At 41.4% G+C, this 13138-nt stretch overlaps 1 protein-coding gene across 1 annotated transcript; it reads right to left on the bottom strand.

Annotated features, from left to right (window-relative positions):
* Positions 1 to 2011: 2011 nt before the first annotated feature.
* LOC126981052 (WSC domain-containing protein 1-like) lies at positions 2012 to 12033 on the bottom strand. Its single transcript, XM_050831719.1, has 10 exons — positions 11875 to 12033; positions 10402 to 10492; positions 9776 to 9834; positions 9598 to 9657; positions 6618 to 6714; positions 6168 to 6304; positions 4186 to 4333; positions 3457 to 3536; positions 2883 to 3036; positions 2012 to 2547 (listed from the first exon to the last, which is right to left on the bottom strand). The coding sequence occupies exons 1-10, from the start codon at positions 12008 to 12010 to the stop codon at positions 2361 to 2363; spliced, it is 1149 nt and encodes a 382-aa protein (XP_050687676.1). The 5' UTR covers positions 12011 to 12033; the 3' UTR covers positions 2012 to 2360.
* Between the last annotated feature and the right edge of the window lie 1105 nt (positions 12034 to 13138).

Below are 13138 nucleotides of genomic sequence, written 5' to 3'. Positions count from 1 at the left end.
ATTAATCGTTTATTTTTAAAGAATATGCTCCCGGTAAAGCGATGGCACCCTTCCCTTACCTCCACCGCCAAGCCTCCTGTAATTAAGTCAGCCTGCCTTTAATCCCCCACTTACTCGCTTTGACTCGTTCCCTTTGTTCAGTAAATATAATTATATTGTCTGTTTGCTCGTAATCACAGAGGGGCTGCCTGCTCTTGTAATTATGAATACTACCGCTGACTGCACCTTGAAGCACCTTCGTCTCTCTCTCTCTCTCTCTCTCTCTCTCTCTCTCTCTCTCTCTCTCTCTCTCTCTCTCTCTCTCTCTCTCTCTCTCTCTCTCTCTCTCTCTCTCTCTCTCTCTCTCTCTCTCTCTCTCTCTCTCTCTCTCTCTCTCTCTCTCTCTCTCTCTCCCCTCGTCTTTAGTCACTTTCCAAAATCTATTACTGCACGGGCTGAGCGCCGTCTTTCGGTGATAGGTATGACTTTTTTTGTGCCACTCTCGTACGTCCCTGTCTAGCATCGATGGTCTCAGTGTTCAGACTAATAAGTACACCAATAGCTTTTGGACCTAGTGTACATAAGAGTTTTGAACTATCACAATCCTACCCAAACAATTTAAGTTATGTTGCCCCCTCGTCAACTTTCACCTTCCTTCCCTCAGCTTGAAAGATGCATTTGTCACTCCTCGCCGGGCCTCCCAGCCATAAGATGTATCCCTTCGATCGTTGTTCCACCAAGGAAAAATGTTCTTCACATTTTTCTTACTCCCTCACCAAAACCCAGAACGTTTTTTCGCCTCTTACCTCGTGAAAAATTGACTCCTCTGCTGCTTGCTTCTTCTCCCTTTCCACAGAGATCATTGAATTTGTCTACTCCCCATTGCAACCCCGGAAAAATGTATTCGTCTGTCTGATAGCCTCAAGTACATACCATAAAGAATATCTTACTATACCATACTCTAATAAACAGGTAAAAGTGAGTTATTTTCCTTCCTTATTTCAGTAATAAATTGCGTTGCTACTTAACTCTTGTAAACCAAATAAACTCCTCAGCTCATCATTACTCCATAAGTATTCTAACCTAATTTTCCTTTTCTTGCACTAATAACAAAATTTACGTCCGCCTCCTTTACGGCAGCATGAAGGGGTTCAAAATTATAAACGTGTTGTCCTCCGTCCGAGCTGTGTTGTCAGCTTAATGCTTCGAGCATCGCCGAGTGGCCGTAAATCACTCGGTGCCGACGTAAGCTTCCCAAACTCCGCGTAAGTAGGGCGTAGTTCTGGACCGTCCAGTTCCTCGGCGTGAAGGAGACGGAGTCCTGTCAGCGTTAGTCGTTCTTGAACATTATTTAATTATATTAAATCCAATAGCATCCTACTCTCAAAATACTTTATAGCACGCCATTTCTATTCGAGGTAGGTTGCTTTTTTTTTTATCTCCTTTTAACGTCGTAACATCTTCGAGAAGCCAGGACGGCCACAAGTCACTTCCACGGTCACTGGGAGTGGTGAAGGACCATGTTGGGGCCAGATCTTGACGGTGAGGCTGCCGTCCGCACGTGTTTCTCCGCTAATGTCATGGCCGTCGTGATCGTAATGCTTACCTATGAATGCTTATCTATGCACAGATAGCGGGGAATTAAGAAGTAACTTCTTGTACTGTCCCCCGCCTCTTAAGACATGTCAGCCAGTGCAATTATGCTAATCCTATGTGTCTGCCATACCGTGCTTTAAATGTGGCTATTGTTTGGACGGTTACAACTCTCTCAGGGAGTGCGTTCCATTTGCCAATCACTTTAATGGCAAACCAATTTCCCTTTAATGTTGTCCGCCAGTGGTCGGGTTTGGAGAGCTTCAGAGAGTGACCTCTCAAGTTGTTGGTGTTCATCCGGAAGAGCCTGGTGTATGGGATGTGGCAAATGTAATGGAACATTTGTTTCTTATTTAAGAGTTGCTTGTGTGTTGAAAATGAACAAATGTTTGTGTGTGTAAGCAGCAAAAATAGAGATATTTGGTGTGTTAACATTGAGTGTCACGTCAAGCTTTATTGTGTCGTTTTATACATACTCCCTGAAAGAAACAAATCCTTTGATTTTTTTTTCTTTTTAATCTAAGATATACACCTGAAGTTTAGAGCACGTGCCGATGCGCAGAAGACAAATTGGCGGGTAATCTAATTGTAACATACAAAACTATTTTCATCCAAGAAGCTTACAACAAATAAAGGATGTTAAGGATGAATTAGAATATAAAGTTGTGAAGGAAGCATGCAAAACAATATGCAGATCTAAAGGCTACAATGTATATGATCTTTTATGGAAAACTGACCGTACTACCTTAATAATAATACGTATATTATGTATGTTCAGAAGTCTGCACTCAGTGGTAGGTCGGAAGGGGTGAGTAGCCCATCATTAGGAGGGTCCTGTTGACAGCTGCCTCCTCCACTGCCATCACCGCCTTCTCCTCGGCGGAGTAGGGGTCGAGGGCCGCGTTGCCTTTCCTTTTGAAGCTGCCTTCCAGGTGTGAGGCGATGCACGCCATCCTGCCCTCGTCCCAGGGCACTCTGGAGAAGAACAGTGCCAAGAGTTTGCTGGTTCTGAGAATCTAAGTAATTGATTTTGTAATGTTATACATACTTTTAAATGACCTTTACTGTTTTGTTAGAGTTCGACATAAATGTAAGCAACAAGAAAAAAGTACCAAGAACAAGCCATTAAAATTTATGTATGTGAGGTCCAAGTGATGCACTTCCTAAGCTGCACGTTTGATATTTTTTTTTAAATTACAATAAAAAGATAAACAGATAAATGAGTAAGAAGAAAAAGTTGATTAAGTGAATGAGAGGAGTATAAGTGGCAAGAGATGGAAACGATATGTAGGCGTTGGCTGTGGCAGTACCCGAGGAAGGCGAGGAGGGCGGTGAGCTCCTTGACGGGCTCCTGCACCAGACGTTCGTAGTGCATCACGTACAGCGGCGCTTCAGTCCACAGCAGGCGGTCCAGGGCTACCTGCGTCCAATCCCTTATGCTTCTGCTTAAAAAGGAGTGGAACGCTGCATAATAAGGGAAAAAAATCATTATAAGAATGCAACATGAATGAATAACTTCCAATAAGATGAAAGAGTATACTTAACTCATTCTAAAAGGAATTAGTGCCCTGTAAATTCTGGTTTGGCACAATTGTAGTATTTTATTATATCATTTAATATTTGCAGGAAAGCAAAGATGTTAAAAGTACTCTATCACTTCAAAGATAAGCCAGAAATAGAGCTAAATACGTAAACATAAAGTACTATAGGATAAATCTATGATAATTGGGGAGGATTTTTTGTTCAGTAAAATATCATTTGGTCACATTGGCAGTCTTGTCGCATAACAATTTTAAGAAACTCAAGCACGAAGAGTTGTGAAGAAAGAATCAATATATACTCATGGTTACATAAAACAAAATCAATGAAATGTTCCTTACTCACCTTTGGTTTGAAAGTCAGAGACCGGAATCTGTTTTGTGTGACTTTTAGTTTTCTCGAACTTGTAGTATGATAAGATGGCTCTGTGGGAGGAAGGTTTAGTTGCCAGGATGAGATTAATTGACTGAAGAATTAGATCATGGCGCCGCAACTACCACGGCCATACGGCGCCAAGCTTAAAGGAGAAGGATTAGTTGTAGGGGGAGAGAGGACACAACATAATTAAGATTCGGCAGGATAATATTGGAAAGGGAAGGCAGAGTTGTAATATTACTGTAGCTGCATTATGCAGCGTATGATTCAAATCGTGAAGATTGACGATCCCTGGTAGGATAAAACTGCATTTGCTTTCCAGTTTTTCATTAACACTTTTAAACTGTTAGGTTTGTGCAGCACCGACTAGACAGGCAAAGCGTCAACAAGCAGGCGTCGGGGAGCCAGGCGCATCACCAGCGGGGCGGCCTGGCCTCTCTCGTCCCACCCAGGCTAGCTACCCTACCCTCGTGATATCATTATTTATTCTAAATATTCTTTTAGAAAACTGACTACATCCTTCTGTGTATTTAGAGTTGCGCGTTCAAGCAAAGCTGGAAAAATGAGGTAACAAGACAAAGATTTTTTTATACAACATAATTCGGTTTGCCGTGTTTAAAATCCGGATTACGTAAGAAATTTCTTCGCCTTCCTGACCCTCACTAAATACGGGTTTTGGAGCATGCTTTGGAACCTTACTTGGCCGGATTCCTGAGCAGCAGGACGGTGGGGATCGTCCGGTTGTTTTCGGGGCACTTACGGTCCTTCAGCTTGCATGGTGGAATAGTGTGTATCTTCTGCACGAGGGTTCGCATGCTGGTAACAGAGTCACGCTCTCCAAGATAACCTGACAGGCCATGGGAGAGAAAGATGTTGAAAGTAAAGAAAGACGCATAGAGATGTATCGCAAGCTAATAGAACTACATAAAAACGGAGCTCAGTGCCTAGGTAACCACATAAGAAACAAATCAGTGCTTGGGTATTGAGTCACCTGGGTCAGCTTAGTTTCACAGGTCAAATTATCAGCTGCAAACTGACTAGTCAGGCACGATTTGGGAGGACAAAGTTTTTTCCTCTTCATATATCTGGCAACCATGGTGAGAAATTTCATTAAGTGATAGCTCATAAAGAAAACTGTAACAGCAGGAATCATGATGAAGCTGTGTGACGCTCTACATTAGAGAGGACCGTCTGCTAAAAAATAGAAATTCGTTAATTATTGACCGATTTTTATGAATTCTTAATATGTTATTCATACCAGTAAAGAGATGTTCCATGCCAGGTTTCATACGAAATGCACGATAGATAATTGCAAACTCGCGTTTTATTTTTTAACGAAAATGCGATATTTATTTGTGCTTGAGACAATGTTGTTGAAAAAATACCAAATAAAACTTTGTTGAATTCTCAAAAGATATTATTAGGCAGATTTATAAGTTTCCTTTATAGTTTAGTGTATTTTTTTTATATTCTAGTTTAAAACTTATTGCTAATTTATGTAGACATGTTGCCTTGACTGAAAAACCTACCTAATAATAATTATCGCCCATTTATCCCTCTTTCAAATATAAATATGAAAAAGAAGAACAAGAAAGGCGGAACAGAGATATTGTCGAGCAAACATAATCGACTACTTCTCCTTCCGCCCCAGCGAGTTTTTTGCTTCTCTGCAAACAAACTTCAATAATGTATATCTATATCATTCATGGAGTCATTGTGGAGTAACATATGGTGTTCACATGGCATTTTAGAGATTTAGTTTGTCCCTGTTCCCCTTTTTGTAGGGTATTAAGCGCTCGAAGGCGAAGGATTCAGGAGGAACAACCTCCCTCACTGTTGCCTGGTTCGCTAATGTCCTTCTGGCTCATACTCCTTGCTGAACTTTTGTTTCTTCCTGGCTTTCTTCTTTTTGTAAGCAACTCGCTCCGTTTCCTTCTCTCCTGCCTCCATGGACTGTATGACGGCTGGATCTGTTCCGAACATGTGTTGACCGCTTTCCGCCTGTTGTTGTTGTTGTTGTTAAAGATTTACTCTCTCTTAAATGGGGGGAGTACGGCCTTTGCCAAGAGCGGCCCGTAGCAGGGTGCCGACAGACCGACTCTTTCGGCTGACATCACCCGAGCCGACGAAGTCGATCTGTCGACGAGGAGTGGCGTGTGTGTCCGACTGTTGTTTTTCTTGTTGTTCAAAGACTGCTCCCTCCCTATAGAGGGGAGCACGGGCCTTTGTCAATGGCGGTCCGTAGCAGGGTGCCGACCGACCAACTCTATCGGCTGACGTCAGCCGAGCCGACCAAGTCGATCTGTCGACAAGGAATGGTGTGTCTCTCTGTTCGCCCGAGTCACTCTGACTTTATATACACGCAAGCAGGGTTACACAATGTCTCCTTATGTCAGTGAACCATATGAGGGAATATTTCTGCTTTTTTTTCGCGAAAAAAAAACTGTGTGAGCACATGGCAACGCAAAGCGTGACAAGTCACTGGATGGGGGAGGAGGGAGAGGAAAGTGACATAAATTATTTATTTTTGCGAATTTTGCTGTGAAACGTCGTCTCAAGGAGGCCGAAAGATACACGAACAAGTGATTTTTTTAGGATATTTCGCCATTTTTTTTTCAAATAATTCCATCAGACGGTCCCGTAAGACGCTCAACACGCACCTTCAATACGACCGTCCTTACCTCTCTTTGTGAGACTGTTGTCCACGTAGATGGAGCCGGTGAAGACGCCCGACGCCGCCTCCAGCAGGTAGCGCGTCCAGGTGTTGCCGGAGCAAGGGTACGAGGCCAGCCACACCGGCGGCAGGTGCATCCCGAACCTGGAGGGAATACTTCGTCATTTTTTGTAAGAGAAACACGCCCCTGCCTGTAGGAACAGTCTCTATTCATTTGCATTTCTGTTGCTGAAAGAATATCGCCATACTTTTTAGAGCCGTATAATTAGTGTAATCGAGTACTTGTCGAGTGTGAGATAATTTCTCGATTACGCAAATTATAAACTTTTGCAAAGTATTCTAATTATTGTTTTTCGCATAATGACGGAGCCATATTGCATTGTTTTCTAATTTCCATCAATCAATCAGTTTGCACTATCATCAGTAACGTCAGACGATGCATTTGTAGACGCGTCACCTTGATTTGTACTCGGAACACGGGCTCCCGGGAGGATCGCTGCCCCAGAGGCTCAACGACTTATTCTCCCTCGGGTCCACAGGCAGCCGACCGCCAACTGTAACTCACACACGCGGCTTTCAGGTGGCGGCGCTGGACACTGTCTGGTGCTTGCTCGGCGCCATGTCTGCTGTATGATTCCTCGTTCATGGTTATCTCTTAGGCAACACACACACACACACACACACACACACACACACACACACAGTGGCGTACCCAGAAAATTGAAAAGGGGGGGCCAATATATATATATATATATATATATATATATATATATATATATATATATATATATATATATAGAGAGAGAGAGAGAGAGAGAGAGAGAGAGAGAGAGAGAGAGAGAGAGAGAGAGAGAGAGAGAGAGAGAGAGAGAGAGAGAGAGAGAGAGAGAGAGAGAGAGAGAGAGCAAATTTCTGCGTCCAGTATTATTGCAAGCCCAGGGATCCCATACAGCTTGAGGATTCGGGTTAGATCGCTGGGGTAAATTTATTATTTTTTATACATACATGCATTGATACATACATATACATACATTGTACATTTTAGAAGTTTGTTGGTAGCATTTAAGTACAACATAAATCTGGGAGATTTAAATAATCTTAAAAGTACTAATTTTATGTTACTTGAGCGAACATTACTTTTAAAATCTTGTTCATTTCTGTAATTTGGACTGCAAAAATTTACCCTCGAAACAACACTACTTACTTTAGAACTACATGTTCTGATAAAAAAGTAATATACTGGCAAGGAATTTTTTTTATATTCATATAACATGTATAATCTTCGTTTATACAGGCTGCTTCTGTAATACATGTTTTTACAAGATACATGGAAACTGGGTCAGTTATTTTATGAATATAAAATAAAAATTAACTAGATGAATTAGATTAGTTACTGTTAACAACAATACATTGAAACTGGTTTACCTCAAATTTATGCGTCTGTTCTTACGTGCAAATTCATCAAGGACCTCATGATCAAGATGTGTCACAATAGACAAAATAAGGCCAGTCCATCTAAACGACTTTCACTTATTGCGTTCCTAAGGTATGTTTTAAGCAATTTAAGGGCACTTAATAATCGCTCATTGGTGGAAGTGCTAACAGGTAGGGTTGAAAAAATTTCAATAAGGTGGAAAATTTTGTATATGTGCCCAATTTTTTTGGCACATGCCAATGTCTTAACGACTTGCTTTGACCTCTCATGAGATTAACGACGCTCCCAATAACTCTGCCCCCATAGATATTCATCTTCAACGAGATCTGCATCTCCATCAAGAAATTTTCCATAAAATTCAACTGCCTCCTTCAGCTCACTAAAATCAGTATCGACTGAAAGAGAGGGAACAAGATTTACCAACAAAAAACTCCTAATGTGTTCAGATGCAAACCTTTCCCTGAGTTGTGCTATAGCAGTGTCCGAAAATGGGAGAAAAATAGCTCTTCGATAGTACTCCTATGGAGTTGCTGTTGAAGGGTTAGCCTTAATTATGTTTCTGATGACCACTGATTGTTCAAGGCTTCTGGATGATATCTCCGAACCTTTCCTCAGCTTGGGCAAAAAGTTGGTTGAAATTATTTCCATCACGATAGGACTGAAATGCATCTATGCAGCTCTGTACACTTCCAAGAGCACCCATCAGTTCTTGTTGTGACCCCTGCAGTTTTCTGGCAAGGGTTTAGTGACACTTAGAACTGAGGTGAGCACTTCCAAACTCATGAGAAAACCTGGGTCACTTATTACTTTAGATTAGGCTTGGCTGCTGCTTCTTCACCTAACGTGTTTTGCAGTAGGCTAATTATTCTTAATCATTATTTCATTATTTACCTACCTGATTAACGTAATTATCCGGGGCATCAGCCGAGTCAGTGGTGACTTTCGTACACCAGATAGAGTACGTACGTGAAGCGTTTTGTGACCAAGGAGGACATATGTAAAGAATGGAAAGGCACAAATCCCAAGCCTGCGGGAATTCAAGAAATGACACACGCTATAGAAAAAAGTACTACATAAACAGAAAATGAAGTCTATCAATCATAATTTTCAGAAATTTGGAATTTGTGGTCAGAAATTATACGGATAACATGAATAGGCTACGGCCACGCGAGCCTACGTCGTCAATGAATGTTTCTCAAAATAGATCACCTGCTCTTATTCAACTCAGCAGCTCCATTGTTCAAGTGCTGAACATACAATAGTCACTCAGCCACTCTACACTGTCCACTGTCAAGCACAAAACGGTCATTAAAGGTGGTAATATAGCGGCAAAGGTCAGCCTCACAGGTCCTATACGCGTCGCCTGCCACTCTGCCCGTCATAACACAGAATCATATTACATACTCACCACTGTCACCAGACAAGTTCACTTGGTGCCTCTACAGTATAATTATACAGTCCTCCAATCACTTTGACTGCACCTTGCACCTAAAATCAAGTAAATACGAGAGGCAAGAAGGAGAGAAGGCACACTTACGACTTTCGTGCTCTCTCTCTCTGCCAGAGCCATCCCAATCTCGTATTCCTCTTCTTCCAGTCTCCCCGCTCCCGCTACAAACAGTCAAACACCCCTCCGCCGTTTTCAGTTGACAGCTTGACATCGCACTCTTCACACAATTTTATGAACCCATCATTTAACATCTTACTTTTTATCACTCAGAGCACACCTTATATCCTACCATTAACTCAAAACAAAACCAAAGGGGAAATAACTCGGTCAGTCGATGCCACTGAGCTCTCAACTCCACACACACACACACACACACATACACACACACACATTCGTAATCGTAATACTAATATACATATTCCTATTATTTTCCTGTAACATATATTTATTCATTATTATTTTTCTTTGCAAAAGGGGCCACTACACACACCTACACACACACACCTTCAACACACACACACACACCTTCAACACACACACACACACACTTACCCAGCACTCTCTCAACGTTGCCGTGCAGAAGGCGCATCGCGTCCATCATTGCCCCGCCACCTGCGCGTCGCGCCAAGGAAAAAGAAACACACTGTACTAGGTGAAGGGCGTGCCCTGAGCATGGCGCTATATTCATCAGCCTCGGAGCAGTGGACAGCCGCCTGACGTTAGTACTTGCCTGTGTTGTTGTTCCTCGAGAGTTCCGAACACAATGTGGTGACGCCGGACTGCCGGAAGCTGTAACAGAAACACGAATCAAGTATTTTACTTATTGATTCCCTCATTCCCTATCTATAGACCCATTGATAAATCAAAATATCAACCGTTATATTTTTAATCCATACTCACCGAGGCTGTTGAGATAAATGAAACGTTGCCTATCAACAAGTTTACATATGCACTAAAGTTTCAATAGAAAATATACGTAAATGAAAAAATGCCGGAGTGCTACATATGCTATATAGTCTTCTTCAGTAACTTCAAGGCATTCACATATCGCATACACATCAACACACCAGTCACAGACTCCCAGCACGCCGAAAACTCCCCAACACCTTTACTACCTCCAAAAGTATATATAGGACATTGCAACGAGAAATAATATAAAAAAAACAATCAGATTGTAAGAAATGACGAGACTGCTGCATGAATCACCTTAGACAAAATGGTAAAACCCTCTACCAGGCATCAACACAACTGACTCAGAGAACAGTTGAGAAACAGCCCAGCAGAGAGCATCAGTCACACTACAGAAGCACGCAGCGGCAGGGGTGAGCAGCCACGCCCCGGTAATGCACGAAATACCTTGAATAGAAGAGCAGCACCAGGCTCGTGATGGCGACATAGCCCACCGCCACTAGGGATAAAAGCTGCTTCCGGTTCATCATTTTCTCTCCTGTAATATAAGTGCCGACGCTATGAATCACACCATGGTAATAATAATCCTTTCAAATACACAGGGAAAGGCAGTGTTATCTTCATAAATGTCTGTAGGCTGTCGTATCGAATTGTTCCTCTTAATTTTGTTTTTTGTTTTGAAAGCGATGAATGCTACTCCGCCGGGCAAAGATTATGGACAAGTAAATGTCCCGCTTTGTACCCCTTGATGTATCTACGATTAAGGGCGGTGGGAGATCGTTATCAGTCTGTGGCAAGAGGAATGACACGCCAATATCAACATACAACATTCAACAAACGACAAGAAAACATACTAAATGCATCTAATACATAACAACGATAAAAATCTGTGTTTGTTAAAGACTATTTTGAGTTAATATGTTAAACCATTTTTTGTTGTATACTGGCTTATCTAGCTGCAGAGCCGTCTAAGAAGTTTCTAACTGACTGATATACCTGTCTGTATGTCCATCTCATTTCGCACGACAGGCCTGTTTGTGTGTGTGTCTACTACTGTGTGTGTACTACTACTACTACTACTACTACCTGGGTGGTGGATGGTCTGGAGAACATTGAACCAGCAAAACAAAGGTAATATGCAAAAGTTTTCTGTCTTGCTGCCGACACTTTTACTAGATTAGTAATAGTAACTCCTTATTGCCGGTTCCTGCTTAAACAGATGTCCGTCTAACAGCTAACGTGTTACATTCTTTATCTGCAGCTCTCTGAAACGCTGGTCTTTATCCGAGGGTTTTTTACTTGAATACGTATTTCCGTATTTTTGTTGTTGTTGTTGTTGTTGTTCCTACCAATGCTTGAAATTATGATACGTGTTATGGTCATAAGACATCTTCTCAGTCCTCTACAAAACTACTGCAAGTAATAGGAACTCACATTAACTCTAGGTTTTCATGAGAGTAACGATGTAACAGTGGCTGTGATTCATCGTGGACTAATGAAGCTGCTGGAGTGACGAAGAGGTGAACCATTTGCTATTATAGTATATATCATGGCGTAACGACACCTTCCTTCGTGTACCGCATAGGTATTCATGTTGACGTTTATAGTGTATATGTGTGTGTGTGTGTGTGTGTGTGTGTGTGTGTGTGTGTGACATTCCGGACTACACACCAAATCCTTCCCCTTACCAAGTTGCAAGGCAGCGTCCGCGATTTTAAGCAGCGCTAAACAAAGGGAAAGAAAATATTGTATACTGTAGTTGACTTTTGCGACGTTGGGAAGAAGCCTACATTAAAGCTTTTGAAAGGAAGCTGATTTTATATCAGATAAGCCCAAAACGGACACGAGCTCAGCTCACCTCAGCTGCATCTAAAATTCAAATGGAGAGGGAAACATTAAACGAACACGAGTATTACTTACCGGATCGAAGCTCCTGTCTGAGGCTCACAGAGAGACACTGCTTGAGAACCCGCTGCCATCGTGGCTTTTCGGTTTCATCGGGTGACTTATCAATGTTATCAGTTAATCCCAGGAAGTAAAAATGTTGATAAAGCATGGCCTTGCTGGTAGTAGCGAGTGTTCTAAGTGCTAATCGGTTCACGGATACAGATAGTCATATCCGCCAGAGTTACTATATTTGGACAAACTTACAAAGTCATGGGCACAAACAAAACACAAAGAAAAGGTGTTTGTGTGTGTATGCGTTTGTGTGAATGTTGTGAAGTGTGGGTTAACATTTAAGTATTGGTGAATGTGTAGAACAATGTGTAAAAGTGGACAACAAGAGGACATAGACGGACAGTAGAAGGTAAACGAGAAACAATAGATAAACAATTGAGACGCAATACAAGTCAACGGACGACAATAACAAAATACATAGTTTGTACTTGTAGCGCCCATCTTCTTAGTGTCACTGAGGGGAAGGAGCACGTAATTTGAGCGGTGACTGCTACAGCTTGACAAGTAGGTTTTCAACCGGGTGACCACGTGAAGTTTGCAGTGAAGAAACTGAATATATTTTCAAATCGCTCCATCAGTTATGCGAGTTATATGTAGAATCCTCTACAACTTTACAGGGGTAACTAATCCTGTCATCAGTATCGTTATAGATAATATAGAAGTTGGTATAGTCTTTGTGTATTCTTACATATACATTGAGCCCTTTATAAATTATTTATATTAACCATTGGATATAATTTTCCTGATCCAACAGTAATACTTCAATTAATATATATCTATGTTAGCTATTTTGATGACAGTAGTTACCCATGCAAAGTTGTAGAAAATGAGTGTTAATGAAACTTGAGAAAACAGTAGCATCGATATATGGTAGACAGCAATATTTCTCAATATACTTTTTCTAACATATTTATCAAATAATTATATTACTGTATACAATTTGGAACTCAACAGCTGTCGAATTTAATTACATATCCTTAGCAATCAAAAAAGCGCAAAATCTGACTATGAATGAGTGACAAGATTAATAAGTAATGGTTTTCCAATACATTTTATATGGAGAGAGTGAGCCAGATTGTATGCGCGGTGCATTGTGGGTAAAGCAAATGCTTAGTAAGCTATCCTTATTATATAGGTTGAGCCACTGTAACACCCATATACAGCACAAATCACCATTTTCACTGAGGCGAGAACACAGTAAAGTGAACCAGTTTCCCGCCCAGCA

The sequence above is a fragment of the Eriocheir sinensis genome, chromosome 46 (assembly GCF_024679095.1).
Source record: "Eriocheir sinensis breed Jianghai 21 chromosome 46, ASM2467909v1, whole genome shotgun sequence".
NCBI classification, from domain to species: Eukaryota; Metazoa; Arthropoda; class Malacostraca; order Decapoda; family Varunidae; genus Eriocheir; species Eriocheir sinensis.
The sequence above is the reverse complement of the archived record's forward strand: the minus strand, read 5'-3'. Positions and strand labels throughout refer to the sequence as shown.

Coding starts and splice junctions, on each gene's coding strand:
- LOC126981052 (XM_050831719.1), bottom strand. CDS start 12,010: ATGCTTTATCAACATTTTTACTTCCTGGGATTAACTGATAACATTGAT. Junction 9,658..9,775: donor CTCGAGGAACAACAACACAG/GCAAGTACTAAC, acceptor CGCGACGCGCAG/GTGGCGGGGCAATGATGGAC. Junction 6,305..6,617: donor TGTTCCGAGTACAAATCAAG/GTGACGCGTCTA, acceptor TATTCCCTCCAG/GTTCGGGATGCACCTGCCGC.